The sequence below is a fragment of the Aythya fuligula genome, chromosome 3 (assembly GCF_009819795.1).
Source record: "Aythya fuligula isolate bAytFul2 chromosome 3, bAytFul2.pri, whole genome shotgun sequence".
NCBI classification, from domain to species: domain Eukaryota; kingdom Metazoa; phylum Chordata; class Aves; order Anseriformes; family Anatidae; genus Aythya; species Aythya fuligula.
In genome coordinates this window covers 35939653-35954154 of record NC_045561.1, presented here as the reverse complement: position 1 = coordinate 35954154, position 14502 = coordinate 35939653, and the positions used below count along the sequence as shown (strand labels likewise).

Sequence of the window (14502 nt, the reverse complement as noted above, 5' to 3'; positions counted from 1 at the left end):
TATGTCATAAGCTTCCTATATGTACTTGAGAAAAAGGAAAAAAAAAAAAAAAACAACATTCGTGGAGGGTTTCCTTTGCTGTTTTTGAGTTTCTCTGTTAGGTGCAAACTTCCAGTTCAAATGAAAGGAGGTCACAGATCATAGCTCAGCTGTGAGACCAAGGAAGAAGCAGGCACCAAGGCAAAAGCTTAACTGAGGCTTAAACTGAAACCCTACACAGAAGTGTATCCTGGATAGAAAGGGTCCTCGCCAAAATATCCGAAACACTGTGGTGTGTAGGAGTCCGAGCGGTGGTGAACTGCCGGGTTGGTGGGAACCTCACAGGGTCAGCAACACGGAGCCGCTGCTGTCAGGGCAGAGCTGAGGATCCCGGTTCGGTGCGCTTACTGCCTCGTGTAACGAAGAACTTTGTCACCTCCCATGAATGCTATCTGGAGTTGAAAGGAGTTTATACGAGCATCAGCACACTGAATTGTTTTGATGATTCAGAAAAGAGTGCTCCCTGTGGGTGAATACTCTGTTGGCTTCCTGGAGCTGGCTTGTGACACAGATTAGCTTTCTTCCCCGGTGCTGAATGACATACCGGAATACAATTCCCTGGCACAAGGCAGCTCTCCCGTCCTCTCCCCCAGGTTTCATCGGTGTGCACTAAGAGAAAGCCGGCACCTCGCAGTGCGTTTGCTGTAGGCAGCGAGGCAGGAGCTGCTCTGCTCCAGTCCTGACTGAGAGCCCAGCAGAGCTTTGGGCAGCTCAGGGAGGGAGGTCCACTTACTGGTTTTGGATGCCTCATTTTTGGGGTTTCCAGTCTGTGCCTCATTCTCAGAGGATGGGTAGATCGTGGGGCTCCTCTTACAGTCCATGCTGATGAGGACCGCCGAGTTCAGCCCACAGATGTGTCCAAGTGGGTGTCCCTAAAATTCTTGTTCTTGACTTCGGTTCGTTTCCCATCATGTGAAATGACAGCAGCATTACCTACCTCCAAAGCAGCTGCCGTACAGGGGCTTTGAACATGCCGAGTGGGACTGTCTGATGCTACCAGATCTCTCCTTTCAGCTGTGCTTTTTAGGTGGCATATAAAAATTGCAGAGTTGTGAATGTTGGGTGGTTTATTTCCAGCCTTCACCACAAACCAGATAACTTTCCAGGGGAATTCATGCATCTGTAATGCTTGCCTCTGATCTTTTTAGAAGCAGCAAATAACTAAATGGAGTAGGATGGTTCAGAAAGGGAAGAAAATGTGTGCAGGAGGCCTTGCATGGAGATTAATCTCTCAGGAATGCAGGGGGTTAACGGTCAGGCTGATTAATCACTGTTAATGAACCGTCAGGAAATCTGTCAGGAAGTGGGTAAAAATTCCTGACGGCTGATGCGAAGCATTGTGTGGTGTGCTTTGGTTTTGATGTGTCCCAACTGAGAGCCTGCAGTGGGTGCCGTTGGGTTACCTCGAAGCTCTCGAGGCCTGCAAAGGGCCCGTGCAAGCACACGGCAACATCGATGCAAGAAAGGCAGGGACTGCTCCTTCCCACGGCTTCCCAGAACAGGCTGGAAGAGGTACAGAAAGGAAACACGATCGTTCCTCACCCCTCCAGCCTGAGCCCCAGGGCGCGGGGGGGAGCGGAGCAGGCGGCTTTCCCCGCGTGGCCGAGGAGCCAGAGCACTCCACCAGGGCTTGGATACGCGGCTGAGTTAATGAATTGCTTCGTGTTGACCCAGGGTGAGGTTTCACAGTTGGCTCGAGCTGATCCAAGAGCACGCTGCTGCTGACAGGAGTGTTTCTAACCTCTTTCTCCTTTGCTCTGGCCTGGCTGTGCTGTGGGAATCCAGCAAGGAAAGGCAGAGGGCAAGAAGACAGCACCAGGCCAGCTCCACTGCCAGGGATTCGCTCTCTGCGTTCTCCCTTGGTTTCAGGCAGCGTGTTGGAGCTCGGCTTCCTGACAAGGCTGCAGAAGCTCTCGGCTACCAGAGCACAGACTGAGCGCAGAAACACTGTCATGATCCAGACCCTAAAAGTCTGAGGCACAGAGCGCCTCTCTTTCTTTCTCTTCACTTCCTTCTCTTCAACACCAGCAGCTTTGCTGTGCTCCCAGTCTGTGCTGCTGCAGAAGCCAAGGTTAGACCTAACAAGCTGGGCCCTGCGGTGTGTTTCAATCTCATTTGTGGTTTTTTTTTTTCTGTTACAAAAGGCAGTAGCACCATTCTAAGGACTTCTTATCTCTTTGTTCTAGCTCAAAACTCCATGCACAGATGCAGGAATAACTGTGCTAGTGGATAAGCTCTCTGTAATTTCTGGCATTTCAGGCTTAAGAAGTTCGGGACTCGGGGTCTGGCCCTGTGAGCACGGCTGGACAGAACCCCACCAGCATCTGTGGGGCTCCCTACAAAGACAGGAACCCTTCCGTGTGGGTCCAGGCACCCCAGACACCACGGGAGTTGTCACCCTTGTTAGGCCTCGAGCTTGGGAGATTGGTTGACCATAGTCAAATGACTTTAATTTCAAGACAGTTTCAAGCCAGTGCAGTTAGCTTAACTTAAAGACTGTCTTAATTCAAGCTGCCAGAATATTTCTCCGGTGAAACATAAGCAAAAATCGGGGAAAAAATATTAAGCCTCCTCCCCCCAGATCAAACAAAACAGTAATGCACAGGCAAATAAATGAAAAACTCAAAAAGCAGCCAGTACTATTTCTGGAAATAGACAGATCTCCATCACACAGGTGATAAACAGAGTGTTTTAGGGAGAAGAAAATCATGGAGACCCTCCCAAAATGCCGTATAAGTGATTCAGTCACCATTACCAAGGGGTGTTTTGCTCTCTGAGCATTTCATCTGAAATTCTCTCTCTGCTGACACATAGACCCCCTTGGCACAAGAGCATCTGAACGTATCCCGAAGGCTGGAAACACTTCCCTGCTTCTACAGGTAACCATCCAAGCCCAGCCCCATGGTTCCTGTGTGGAGACAGAGGATTTCCCTGCTCCCGAGGAGATGTCTTTGCAGATGGGTATTTCTCTGTTACGTGGAGTAACTTCTAGTTTGGGACCAGGGCAGGCAACAAGGAGCCCTGAGCAGACGTGACACAAAGGGTGTCACCCTCGGCATCATCCAGTGCTGCAGCGTTGTGGACTGACAGAAAGAAAACAGGAATTCTCCAAGGCCTTCAGAGTATGGCCGTGTATTTGGGCTGCACTAAGTCAGTGTAATCCGCGGGCTGCATTTGTTTGTGCACTGCTGTGAAAGCTCCTAGGAGACTGTAAACATCATTGCAAGAAGTGAAGTTGATCCTGCGTTAGAATGCAGTTTTTGACAGCTCTTGGATTGCTGTTTTGATTTACGCACTAAATGAAGAGTTTATAGTTACAGGCGGTACAGGCTCACAGCGTCTTAAATTGAATGAATCCATTTAACATACAGAGCCCACGGACTGCGACTCCTGCAAGAATTGCCCAAGGGAGGTTTTCTGAGGTTCGGTAACAAGGTCAAGGCTTCAGGAGCCAGCCCCTGCTCCGATTCCTGCAGCGCTGCCACTGCTCTTCCCCAGGAGGACAGGCTGGGAGGGCAAAGGGTGAGCAAGAGGTCGCCCTGGAAAAAGGCAGCGCAACTGCTGCAAGACTGAGCTGGAGCTTTTGCCTCTTGGCCTCCAAATGTTTCTGGTGAACAAGTCATCTTATTGTACAAGTGAAATGCATCCTATTATGCTGGGCATGACTGCCTGAAAAACACTTGACTTGCTGGAAAGACTGGTGAACAATATAGCTTCCACTTACAAAGCACTTTCCATAAAAAGCTTTTCAGGGTAGCATCGTATAAAAATAGTTATACTAAAGTTGTGAACCAGCTTCTGACAAATCCGGGCTAACAAAAGCTAAGGTATAAATAGAAGTGTTTTCGTGGGTTTTCTCTTCTCTAGAGTCACAGAATCTCAGTCAGTGCTGGATTGTAATAAACAAAAATGCCCTTTTCCAGACACACAGGAAAACAAGGACCTTCCAGACTAGTGGCTCAGCATATAAATAGGTTTTAAAAACTGCTGCAAAACCATAAAACTTAGTCAAGATCGTAATATTTGCATTTTAGAACTGGGCACACCATATCAGACCAACTTTTTTTTTGATCTAGTTCTTTATTTTATTTCATATGAACTGGCATCTCTTGCTTTACAGAAAGGTTAAGCAAGTTATATTTTTATAATTACGGAATGAATTGTCTCCAGGCACTCAAGGATATGGGGATTATCTCGAAGTCTGCAATGTATTAGGATTCCTGGAAGACAAATGCTGAAGAATGTCAAATATTACGGATCCTGTGTTTGTAGCTTGTCAGTGGGCAGGATAAATGCGTCTTCCTGCTCATTTTCAAAATCATTGTTCTTGCGGAGTACATTGTAATTTTTTCTTGCAGCAGGTTTTGGAACAGCTAAGTATAAACCCAGTATTTGCTAATCCAGAGTTAAGCAAGCTAATCTTGATGTTACTCCGAGCCAGTTCCGCCTGCTCTGTGTTGACCTTTTCTGAATCCACCGAACTCCACGTAGCTTAATCCGCCCTACCGAGGAGGGACGGTCTGTTTCTGTAGGCCAAAAATAGTTCTAAGTGCAGCTGAATCAGTGCTGCTGTAGCTCTCCACATCGTGTTTGATCAGTCATGTCGGCACAGACCAGAGGCAAGGCTGGACAGGGTTCCTACGTAATCGGCCGCTGTTCTCGGAGTAGGAGCTCCTCTGCTGAAACCACCCCCCACAGAAGATGCTGACTTACTAACAGCTGAATTTATGATGTCCCTGGGGTCTGTAGTAGCTGAGCTTTAGAGATACTGCTTCGGTCTGCCTATGGAAAGTAAGGATTTCAGCCAAAATTTACTTTTATCAAATCCTTTTGTATACTCTCCAATCATCCCATAATCTTTTCTCTTGGAAAAAAAAAAATACAAGGACGCCTTTTTCCGTTCTGCAGGGCAGCCTGCTGCTCGTCCCCTTCCCCATCGTTGCAGTCAGTCAGTACCACCTCACGGCCACTGCGACTTGGCCGGGGGAACCTGGGATCCCTCTCGCTGTCACCCAAACTAAGGCATGCCTACGTGCTGTTAGTTCTTCGTTGCTCCATAGCTGAGCAATTGATTGGGGTGGCGTTCAGTTATCTCTGTTAACAAAGGTGATCAAAAAGACAGGATTCCATCTCGTGCTGCCGCCACGTGTGGGTTGTGCCATCTGACACCAGATATTCAGAGCATTCCTCATTAAAATCATATTTGGCCGCTTGCATTGCCCAGTAATCAACCGTGTGAAGAGCATTTCGTGTAAAAGCGCCGAGCCCTTCCTGCCAGCCCCATGGCGTAACCGGGCTGCTTGCTGAAATTTGACTTGTGTCTGTGACAGCAGTGCCAAAGTAACTTTAATAATTAATCGCGCGCCGATTAGATTGTAAACTCCGAGATGGGCCAAAGATTTTTGTGCCATGCATCAGACAAAAGCTGCTGGCAATGCTTAACCAGCAGTCACCTGTCGCTGCTCCACCTGCCATTGTGGGAGCGCTCTGGGAAGCAGGGGAGAGACAAAGGCCCAGGAGACCTTGATAAAAGCCTGCCCCGGCTCTGCCCAGCCGCACGGGGCGTTGGAACAGCTGCTGCCACAGGAGCCTCGCTTACTGACCTGGTGTTTGTCAAGGCAAGAGCGGACAGCATCCAAAATTCAGGCCTGGAGAGTTAAACAGGGAGTTCCCTGGATGGAGCAGCAAGGGGGCAATGCATAGCCACACTCACCCGCTTCATCAGGGCTCCTTCGTGGCCATGCTCTGCCCCATCAGCTGCTTATAGCAGAGTTCTGTGGAAAGGGTGGTGGGTTTTATGATTTTTTGTTCTTGTTGTTGTTGTTTTTCAGGAAAGATATTACATACAGCTGATGTTATGGTGCGCATGAGCGTAGCAGTGAGAACCACTAGAACTCCAAATTGGAAAATTACTTCCTCTCCGTAATTTCCAGTTAGAAGTTTTACTCGGCTCACTTAATTGCATTTTTCCAGGCCCTTTGCTCTTGCCCCGTGACTCTTGGGGCCTGTTGTATCCTCAGAAGTGTTTATTACAACTACAGAGGCAAAGCCCTTAGCAGAGCTAGTCCATATGCAGCTTCTCAGATGTGTGCACAGCGTAACACTTTTCCTGGTAGAAAAGTATGATTTTAAAAAGGGCCTGAGAACAAGCTTCACCATACCACCGAGAATTGGCCTCAGAAATCAAGCCAGCTTTAGGGAAGGAGCGGGAAGGGACACTTAAGCAGAATGAAGCGTGCCAGTCAAGTTAAAAGTGATTCATTTTGCCAGTTGTTCAGTGCGTAATAGAGCCCTGAGCATCGTAAAACGGGAGGTGTTGTTAAAAAACATTTGAGAGGCAAACAGTTGTCTTTCCCTGCTGGTCAGAGCACGGCTCGGGGCAGCTCTCACTGGAGACAAGATCTGGGGACCGGAGGCTCGAGAGCTGCCAGAGCCCAAGCTGAGCAGCACTGTCCTGCAGCCCCTGTGGCCAAACTCTGCACAGGTGGCAAAGCTCACCCCAGGAGTAAGAGTGGCTCACTTGATAGACACAGCGTAGACCTTCATTAGCAGGACCTTCTTAATGAGAAACAGCTAAGGTCTGGAGGCATCAAAATGTTTCATTCTGTGACTAGGAATTTACAGACACCACAAGCCACATGGCTTATTTTTCCCCTTTTCTCTCTCCCTTCTACCACTGCCCTTTATGAAAAACAGAAGTTAAATGAGAGAAAAATAGCTTTAATGAAACCTTCAGGTTGAGAAATCAAAATCGACATTCCAACAACAGGAAGTTTCAAAAGCAGCGTTTGTAGCAGCACGTTAGCCAAGCTGTAGCACACTTGCCTGTCTTTTTAAGCTGTATTTTGGGTACCTTGATTGAACAGTGGGGCACAAAGATAGTATTACGGTGCTAGTTTAAAACCGCAGCGTTTCCGAGGCATGGAAAAGTGAATTGAACTCTACTCCCAAACAATTTCCTGACTCCTGGCAATCAGCGCTACAACTTTTGTCTTTCCAGTAAACACATCTGAATCGTTCCCCCGCGCGAGGAGGCTTCAACTTGTTTGTTGTTTTATTCTAGGGAGCTGGCGACAGTTTTGTGGGAGCACTCGCCTTCTACCTGGCTTACTATCCCAAGCTACCCATGGAGGAAATGGTCAGGAAGTGTAACTGCATTGCCTCGGTGAGCGTCCAGGCAGCGGGGACACAATCTTCGTATCCTTACAGGAAGGACTTGCCTCAGGACCTTTTCTGATTGATATTGTCTAGCTCGATGTACTGATTTTATCTTAGCCCAGACTGCATTATTCTCCCAACTGCACAGCCGTTCCCCTCCACTGACTGGAAAGAGCAGGGAAGTCTCTTTGCTTCTTGTTTGAGGAGTCCTGTCAGCTCCTGCCCTACGGTTGTAAAGATGGGGCAGGGTGGTTATCTCAGAGATTTGGCAACCAACTTTCTCCATGTTCAGTAAAAACCCAGAGGTTAAAAACCTGGCCTGCTTACCTGGCCTGAAGCAGCCCTATTAGCCCTGCTCCCGGCTTATCCGCCAGCACATCTTGTTCCACCAGGTTCCCACCTCTCCTTCCTGGCCCAGGAAGGAGCTGGCGCGGCGCTGCCCCTCCAAGGAATGACACCACGTCGTGGTCACTACTGTTGAATCTGTGGCCGGTAGGTTAGAAAAACTTGCGATCCTGCCATTGAATTCCTGCTGTGGAAAATGTTAATTTTTATTGCCTTATAAAACAATGGTTCCTTTGAAGATTACAGCCTCTTTCACAATGGAAAACACAGACAATGGGATTTGCTATTTAATTTTTTTTAATTGAGCACTGTAAAAATAACTCAAAAGATAAATAAATGTTACTGTGATGATCTATGTCCAGACATGAAGAATTTTCTCTCTCTACATTGTTTTATTCACAATGGCCTTCAAATCACAGGAGACGGTGATCCCAGTTCATTTCCTCTCTTTTCAGCCCATGCTGCAGGATTTCTGAATCAGCATTCACCCGGTTCTCCCCCCGAACCATCCTCTCCTCGTGCATAAATCAAGCGCAGTCATTGTTTAGATAGAGCGGATTTTTCTCTTCTCCGTGAAGAGGACACGTTGTTTAGCTATAGAGAAGAAAGAAAAAAAAGATCTATTAAGAACCCTGAAGTGTTAAGACCCAATTCAACAAGCCTACATCCCTTTCTCCTGGCTGGCTTCGCTGCTGAAATGACCGTGGAGCAAGCACGGCTGGCGCAGCGCTGCTGCTAACCAGCTCCTGAAGGAGTTGAGCAGTGCTTTCGCTTTACCACATGTAATTTTTAGCTCCTAAGAGGTCCCTTGTACCTCTGTGAAAATAACCATCAGGATTTAAGTGGCTGAAAACATTCACCAGCTGCCGTGTGTGACTATTCTGAGTCACAGCTGTTTGATGGAGGGATGAAAATAGGTTCTTACGGCTTTCTACTACTCCAGCTCCAGAGCCCAAACAACTACAGATGACAGGCTGGATCTAGGCAGTCTCTCAGATCGACTGGGAAGTGCAACAGGGCCTGCCTCCAACACCTGATGCAGATGTTAGCAAAGTCAGCTTGGCCACAGGCTAAGCACAGTGGACGCGTTACTGAAAGAATCCGGCCAGAGCTTTGCAGGGCCACCTGAAAGCACCACTGCTCCGATCCAACTTCAATGTTCATTCCTTTGAAAGTGCTGCGAGGGCCATCCACACAGTAACAAAATCGCTCCTTCCACATCAAAGTTTCGCTTTAAGAAATCCTCCAACTTAGTAACACGTTCTGCTGTTGCAGTTAGGAGGTAGTGAAACTTGGGCACTGCTGCCACTACTTCACCAAACTCATTCTGTGGAGGGCCCAGGTTTTCGAAAAGTACAAAACAGAAGGTGAAAATGCATGCCAAGTGAAAATGCTTCCTAACATATTCCTGATGTGAGGTGGTATCTAGACTCAAATTTACTTCCCTTCACACATGCAGCACTTTCTCACATCAATTTCTCACTTGTGTTCTAGTATAGGCTACAAAGATCAGAGCTTTTTTTCTTAATTACTTCCAATTTCTTGCTTCAACAACCTACTACATGTTCTGCAACAGAAGCACCACGTAGCCTGAGCTCTCCAGTCTTCACATTTCCTGCAAGTTGCGAAGCTCCTGGAGGTACATTTTGCACAGTGTTCTCGTGCAGTAAAGGGAACGCTAATTTAACATTTTCTTATTCAGGGAACAATCCCGGGGATCTCTGCTTCCCCTGTGTATGAAGTTCAGAAGGAAGGCCACGGCCTCTCTCAGCAGCAGTACTTTGATGAGTGCACACAGCTTCCCCAGTTATTTCTCTCACTTGACATAAAGCTCCCGGTCTGTTAGATCTGAGTATGAAAAGGTTAATTAACTAACAACAACAAAAGCCTGCACCACATAGCTCCTGGTCATGTATTATGTCATATACTCAGAGCTGCTCAATACATCTCTTCATGCTAGCTTTAAATATTTTTTTTTTTTTTTTGCATCAGCTCCCCCAATTTCTAGCCTGGTCTGGTTCAGTTACTGAGTTTCCCCAAATTAATCTTTATAATTTTAGCTGCAGACTGCCTCCTCCCGCAGAAACATGACCTCTGTCACCTTTCAAAAAGCTTTGTGAGCAAAAGCCATCTTCTCAAGTGCTGTAACTCACCACCAGATCAGATTCTTAAATGGAGAAAATTTGCAAGGACCAGAGCAACACAAAAGAACCCACAAACCGTTATCTAGAGAGTGGTATCATTCGGGGAGGAGGGAAAGTGCTTCTTTCTTTAAAAGAAACAGTCCATTTTGCAAGCAATGGGCAAAATTCATTGTCTGGAGAACCCGTGGCAGCTGAACAGAACATTTCTATTGAGGCACGCTTCGTGCCTGCTTGTTGGAGGTAGCAGTCTAGCAAACCACACAAAGAAACAGAATGAAAGAACTCCTGTGTCACTTTGCTTTGCCACTGACATGCGGCATGGCTGTCATCAAAGACTCTGATGTGTTGGGCAAGTTCTTACTTTGTTTCAGTGCCACAATCTGTAAAATGAGGGTAACGTTTACTTCCCAGTGGAATGTCACGAAGAACAGCAACTGTACAGTCATCGGAGGATCAAATGTGTTATGACATATTCTGCTCAGATGGGAAAAAGCCTGTTACTGTCAAGCTTTTACCCCCAGACAACCAGAGCGGCTTACACAGAGCGGGCTGACTTCTCCCCCAGCCCCTTACCGATGGGATCGTATCTCAGCAGGACCAGTTTGTCCTGCAGTCGCAGCCTCCTGATGTTGAAGCAGTAGCCGGTCTCTGCTGCGCTCTTCATCCTCACCAGAATGTACCTGAAGTCACAAGGGAGGCGTCTGCATCAGTACACAGCACGTCTGTGCCCCCACGTGTCTGCCAGGGCACTGCCAAGTGGACAAGCATAAGCAATCTGTCACATAAGGTAATTCATTTCAATTTCACCCATGTTCTGGATCGGACCTTTAAAATAATATTCTAAAATTAACGTAACACACAAAAAGAGCCTGCTATCAACCATAAATTCCAGCATCAAAGTGGAGTAAATAACTCGAAAGTAGTACACAAGCACAGAGAGAAGTAGCTCCTCCACAAAACAGGGTGGAGGAGTAAGGGAGAAGACAAAAAAAAGGAAGAAAAAAATCAACACACAGTTGGGTCACTGCAGCTTAAACGATGATGGAATGAAAGGATGATGGTAGCTAGGCTCAGACAGTGCCGTATCTCAGGCTATCACTTCCACATGCAGAGAGGAACTGGAGCAATGGAATGGAACAGGAGGCTGCCAGAAAGGAGAAGCAGAGCTCCTCGTGCCCTCCGTCCCCGCGCAGGCACAGGACGGGAACCCCCTCCCCACTGGGTGACACCAGGCACATGGAGCAGGCTGGCAGTGGCCCCGTGCCCCTCACCCTGCAGCTGTTCCAAGGCCTGCACGACTTCCCAGAAACCCAGGGCACCTTCTGCATTTCAAAGGAAAGGTCAAAGCCATTAACCATCTGTAAACGAGGTCTTTCTCCCCCATTGCCATAAAGGTTTGGCTACATCTCCACAACTGGGCACTCGGCTCCCTTTCCAGATCCGCCTGCTTCCAGTTCGGTCACACCCCACCTTGGCGAGGCCCCATCCTCCCTCACTGGCACAGCTCTGCCCCGTGTCCTTTCCAGAGCTCTCCCTTTTCAGCTTCGCAGTGTCATTTACTGGGATGTACACATCAACAGGGAATCAATCACCAGCTTCCCTCCGGCCAACTGACCGAGCATCGTCGAGGGATCACCCCGCTGACTGCCCTCCTGCACGCTACCGCAGGTGTGATGTGCGGCGCCAGCACCACCCGGCCTCCTTCCCCTGCACCTCAGCCACTTCCCCAAAGCCTCTGCGCAGTTTCCCCTTTTGGGGGGAATCGGCGGTATCAGTATGACCAGGCATACTGGAATTCTCCACACCACATACTTCAGGCCAGGCCCTTTCTGAACAACACCCCTCGTTCGCAGAACCTGCTGCCCGATGGAGAGCTGCAGCCGGAAGCTCAGGCAGAGGAGAGCTGTGGAAAGCTCTCAGGACACGGGGATAAAAACGGGGGGAAGCACATAAGGATAAATAATGCAAGGAGATGAAATATTCCTGAGGTATACGCAAGACTACACAAAGAACAGAGAAAGGAACAGCAGGAAAAAAAAGGCAAGGAAAAAGGATAGCAATTATATTAGCTATATTTTATATTATTGTTATATTAGCAATACCATTTTTCACCTCAAGGAAAAGTCCTGCTTTGCTGTTTGCTTCAGCAGAAAGCTAAGATGTCAACCTGCTCTCTTCCCTGTCACACACGTGCTTGGAAAGTGAGCCCTCAGTTTCAAACCCTGACAATTGTGCGAATCCTGTAACAGAACAATCTCTGCAGACCCATGCATGATACTGGATATTTTGGGGGCTGATTCTTAAAGAATTCCAAAAAGGTACCAAAAGTCAGTGTCCAAGGTTGCGTGGTACCAAATATTATCAAGTTGCACAGAATGCAGCTTCACGGAATGACAGGACACTAACATCTCCCCTGAGCTGAACTGAAGAGCAAATCGAGGTGCCCAGAGAACCGAGTGCCTCCCTTCTGCTCCTTCATGCAACGTGCTCCGATCGGGAAGCCTCCTGTGCCCTGTCTGTGAGAAAGGTTCAGAGCACCTGCCCTGAGGCCAGCCTGCAAACAGCAGGAAGGTCCCCGTGGTACCTCAGCCGGCCCTCCCCAGCTGGAAAAGCACCAAAGGTAAGCAAGAGGAAGACCCCGTGGGTGATTTATGGCCTCTCTTTACAGCGCAACGCACTGAGGCGTGCTTCTCCTGCGCAGGGCGCTTCGGGTGAGTGTCAGTAGATAGGACAACACTCACCTGTGCTGCCACTGTAGAACACAAGTGCTTTTTGTACACCACTGTACCCACCTGCGTGAAAAGCCACGCGTGTGTACGGACAGAAGGGGCGCGGCCAGCCCCAGGGGCTGCAGCCCCGTCACGCTCAGGGTCCCCGCACGGGGCCGGGATTTGTCACCCCCCTGCTACAGGGCGCCAGCAGAACCCAGACGGGTCGGCAACACAGCACTTACTTTGATTTGCTCTTGGCCACTGCTCGTTTTCAGCATGGAGAAGAGAAGAAAAAGAAACGGTGATTACTTTATTGCTTTTTATTGCGCTTTAGATAACGAGGGACGCGCTGCCGCCGCGGCCCCCCCCCAGCCCTCCCGCCCCTCAGCCCGGCCCCTCAGCCCGCCCCGCGGCACGCCGGGAGCCGCGCGGTGCCTGCTGGGAGTTGTAGTCCCGCCGCACGGCCGGGCCGGGCACCTCACGCTGCGGCCGCGGCTCACAGCCGGGACACGGCCCCGCCCGGCACGGCCCCGCCGCCGCTCCCGGCTCCTCCCGGCCCCTCCCGGCTCCTCCCGGCCCCCCCCGCCCCGCCGCACTCACGAGCCGCCACCGTGAGGAACATGGCGCCGCCGCCACGCCGAGCCCCGGCCGCCGGGACCGCCTCCCGAGGGGCGGGGCGGGGGCGGGGCGGTAACGGCCCCTAACGGCCCCTAACGGCCCCTAACGGTCGGAGCGCGCGCCTGAGGCGGCGCTGGAGGAGGTAGGGGTCGGTGAAGGCGCCTGAGGAGCGCTGTGCGGGCTCGGGGGTTTCTTCTCCTCACGTCTCCAGAGCTCACGGCAGAGCCGTGGCGTCTCCGTCCCTCAGCAATTAGGCGAGCCGTTAACGAGGCAGCTCGTTAATGAGTCCTTGAATGTTATTAGCGATTGGGGCGATAAAACGGCAGCCTGACACGCTCAGGTGGAAAACAGGACTGAGCGGGTGCAGCTCGCTTGATGGCCTATGGCTTGAAAATCACAGGATCGCAGCGGTTTGGGTTGGAAGGGACCCCACAGCCCACCTAATCCTATATATTATATGTCATTATCTATCAAAGAGCCACTCCACCCTTTTTTAAGTTCCCTTTAAGTACTGAAAACAAGTGCCAGGCCCTACAGGAGACAGGAGCAAGACAGCACCTCAAGGTAAAGGGTGTCACTCATATCAAGCACTCACTTAATTTCCTGTTCCTCATTTCAACTCAATTATTTCCAAATACTTCCTCTTAATGATACACTTCGATCTTTTCCATTTGGCCTTCGAACATATAAATCTAGTAGTTACATAATCTGCCCGTGAATATCAGAGTGAGAACTCGCAAACAGTCAGGATGCTGAAATGTGAGCGCTGTAAGACTTCGCTCCGATCTGCGCTATTGCAGTCAGGGCGCAGACTGAAAATGGATTGGGATTGCCAACCTCCTGACTTCCCTGCCAGGAATATAAATCAACATTAAGGAAGATTTTTAAATGAAATAGCAAGTTAAACATTTGTACAAACACATCATCAAATAGAGGTTATACTGCCTCTTTTTAAACCTCTTGCCTGCTGGCAAAAATAAAACTGTTCCAGTGACATTTTCTCTGCTCTGCTGTGACAAGGGCTGCATAAATATAGACACTGTGGATGAGAATAGACTCCAGCAATCTCCAACTTCCTTTCTAACAGCCTCTTCTGCAGACAGTTTTCCATAGCTATGGGTGAAAAACAGGGAGTCTAAAACTGGTATGTATGGCACGACGGTGACAGCATAGCACGTCCCTGATGGCAGCAGTCAGAGCTAACCTTGGGGGATGAGACGTGCTGGCTAGAGAAAAGGAGAGAGAGTCAGGATTTCTGACCCCAACTCCCATACACGTTTCTTGTGTGGGCTAGGATAAGTCATGTACCTTGAGATCTTTGATGGCATGTGCAAGGAAAATGCAAATTTTTCCTTCAACTTTGCCTAGAGAAAGCAAGAAGTGTGATGAACTGTAATGCCAGCCTAGATAACTCTGATGCTTGCTTAAAGAGAAGTCACTCATGTCTCCAGCGGAGAAGCTGCTGGTGCCAAATCGATCAGTGTCAC

The 14502-nt window shown here is 49.1% G+C and overlaps 2 protein-coding genes across 2 annotated transcripts in view; one reads left to right on the top strand and one right to left on the bottom strand.

Moving 5' to 3' along the window:
- RBKS (ribokinase) overlaps window positions 1-7664 on the top strand; it is a 66911-nt gene extending 59247 nt beyond the window's left edge. The window contains exon 8 of the mRNA XM_032185355.1: window positions 7103-7664. Within this exon, the coding sequence (XP_032041246.1) occupies window positions 7103-7276 (174 nt within the window). The 3' untranslated portion in view covers window positions 7277-7664. The remainder of the gene's footprint in view (window positions 1-7102) is intronic.
- Window positions 7665-7730: 66 nt separating this feature from the next.
- On the bottom strand, window positions 7731-13060 carry MRPL33 (mitochondrial ribosomal protein L33). Its single transcript, XM_032185356.1, has 4 exons — window positions 12998-13060; window positions 12640-12658; window positions 10260-10366; window positions 7731-8136 (listed from the first exon to the last, which is right to left on the bottom strand). Exons 1-4 carry the CDS (start codon window positions 13017-13019, stop codon window positions 8087-8089), a joined length of 198 nt encoding a protein of 65 aa, XP_032041247.1. The 5' UTR covers window positions 13020-13060; the 3' UTR covers window positions 7731-8086.
- Between the last annotated feature and the right edge of the window lie 1442 nt (window positions 13061-14502).

What these genes read in the sequence shown, in the direction of transcription:
- MRPL33 (XM_032185356.1), bottom strand. Translation starts at nt 13,019, where the DNA reads ATGTTCCTCACGGTGGCGGCTC. An exon ending in GCTGAGATACGATCCCATCG is followed by an intron (nt 8,137 to 10,259) that starts GTAAGGGGCTGG and finishes TCTTCTCTATAG; the next exon opens with CTAAACAACGTGTCCTCTTC.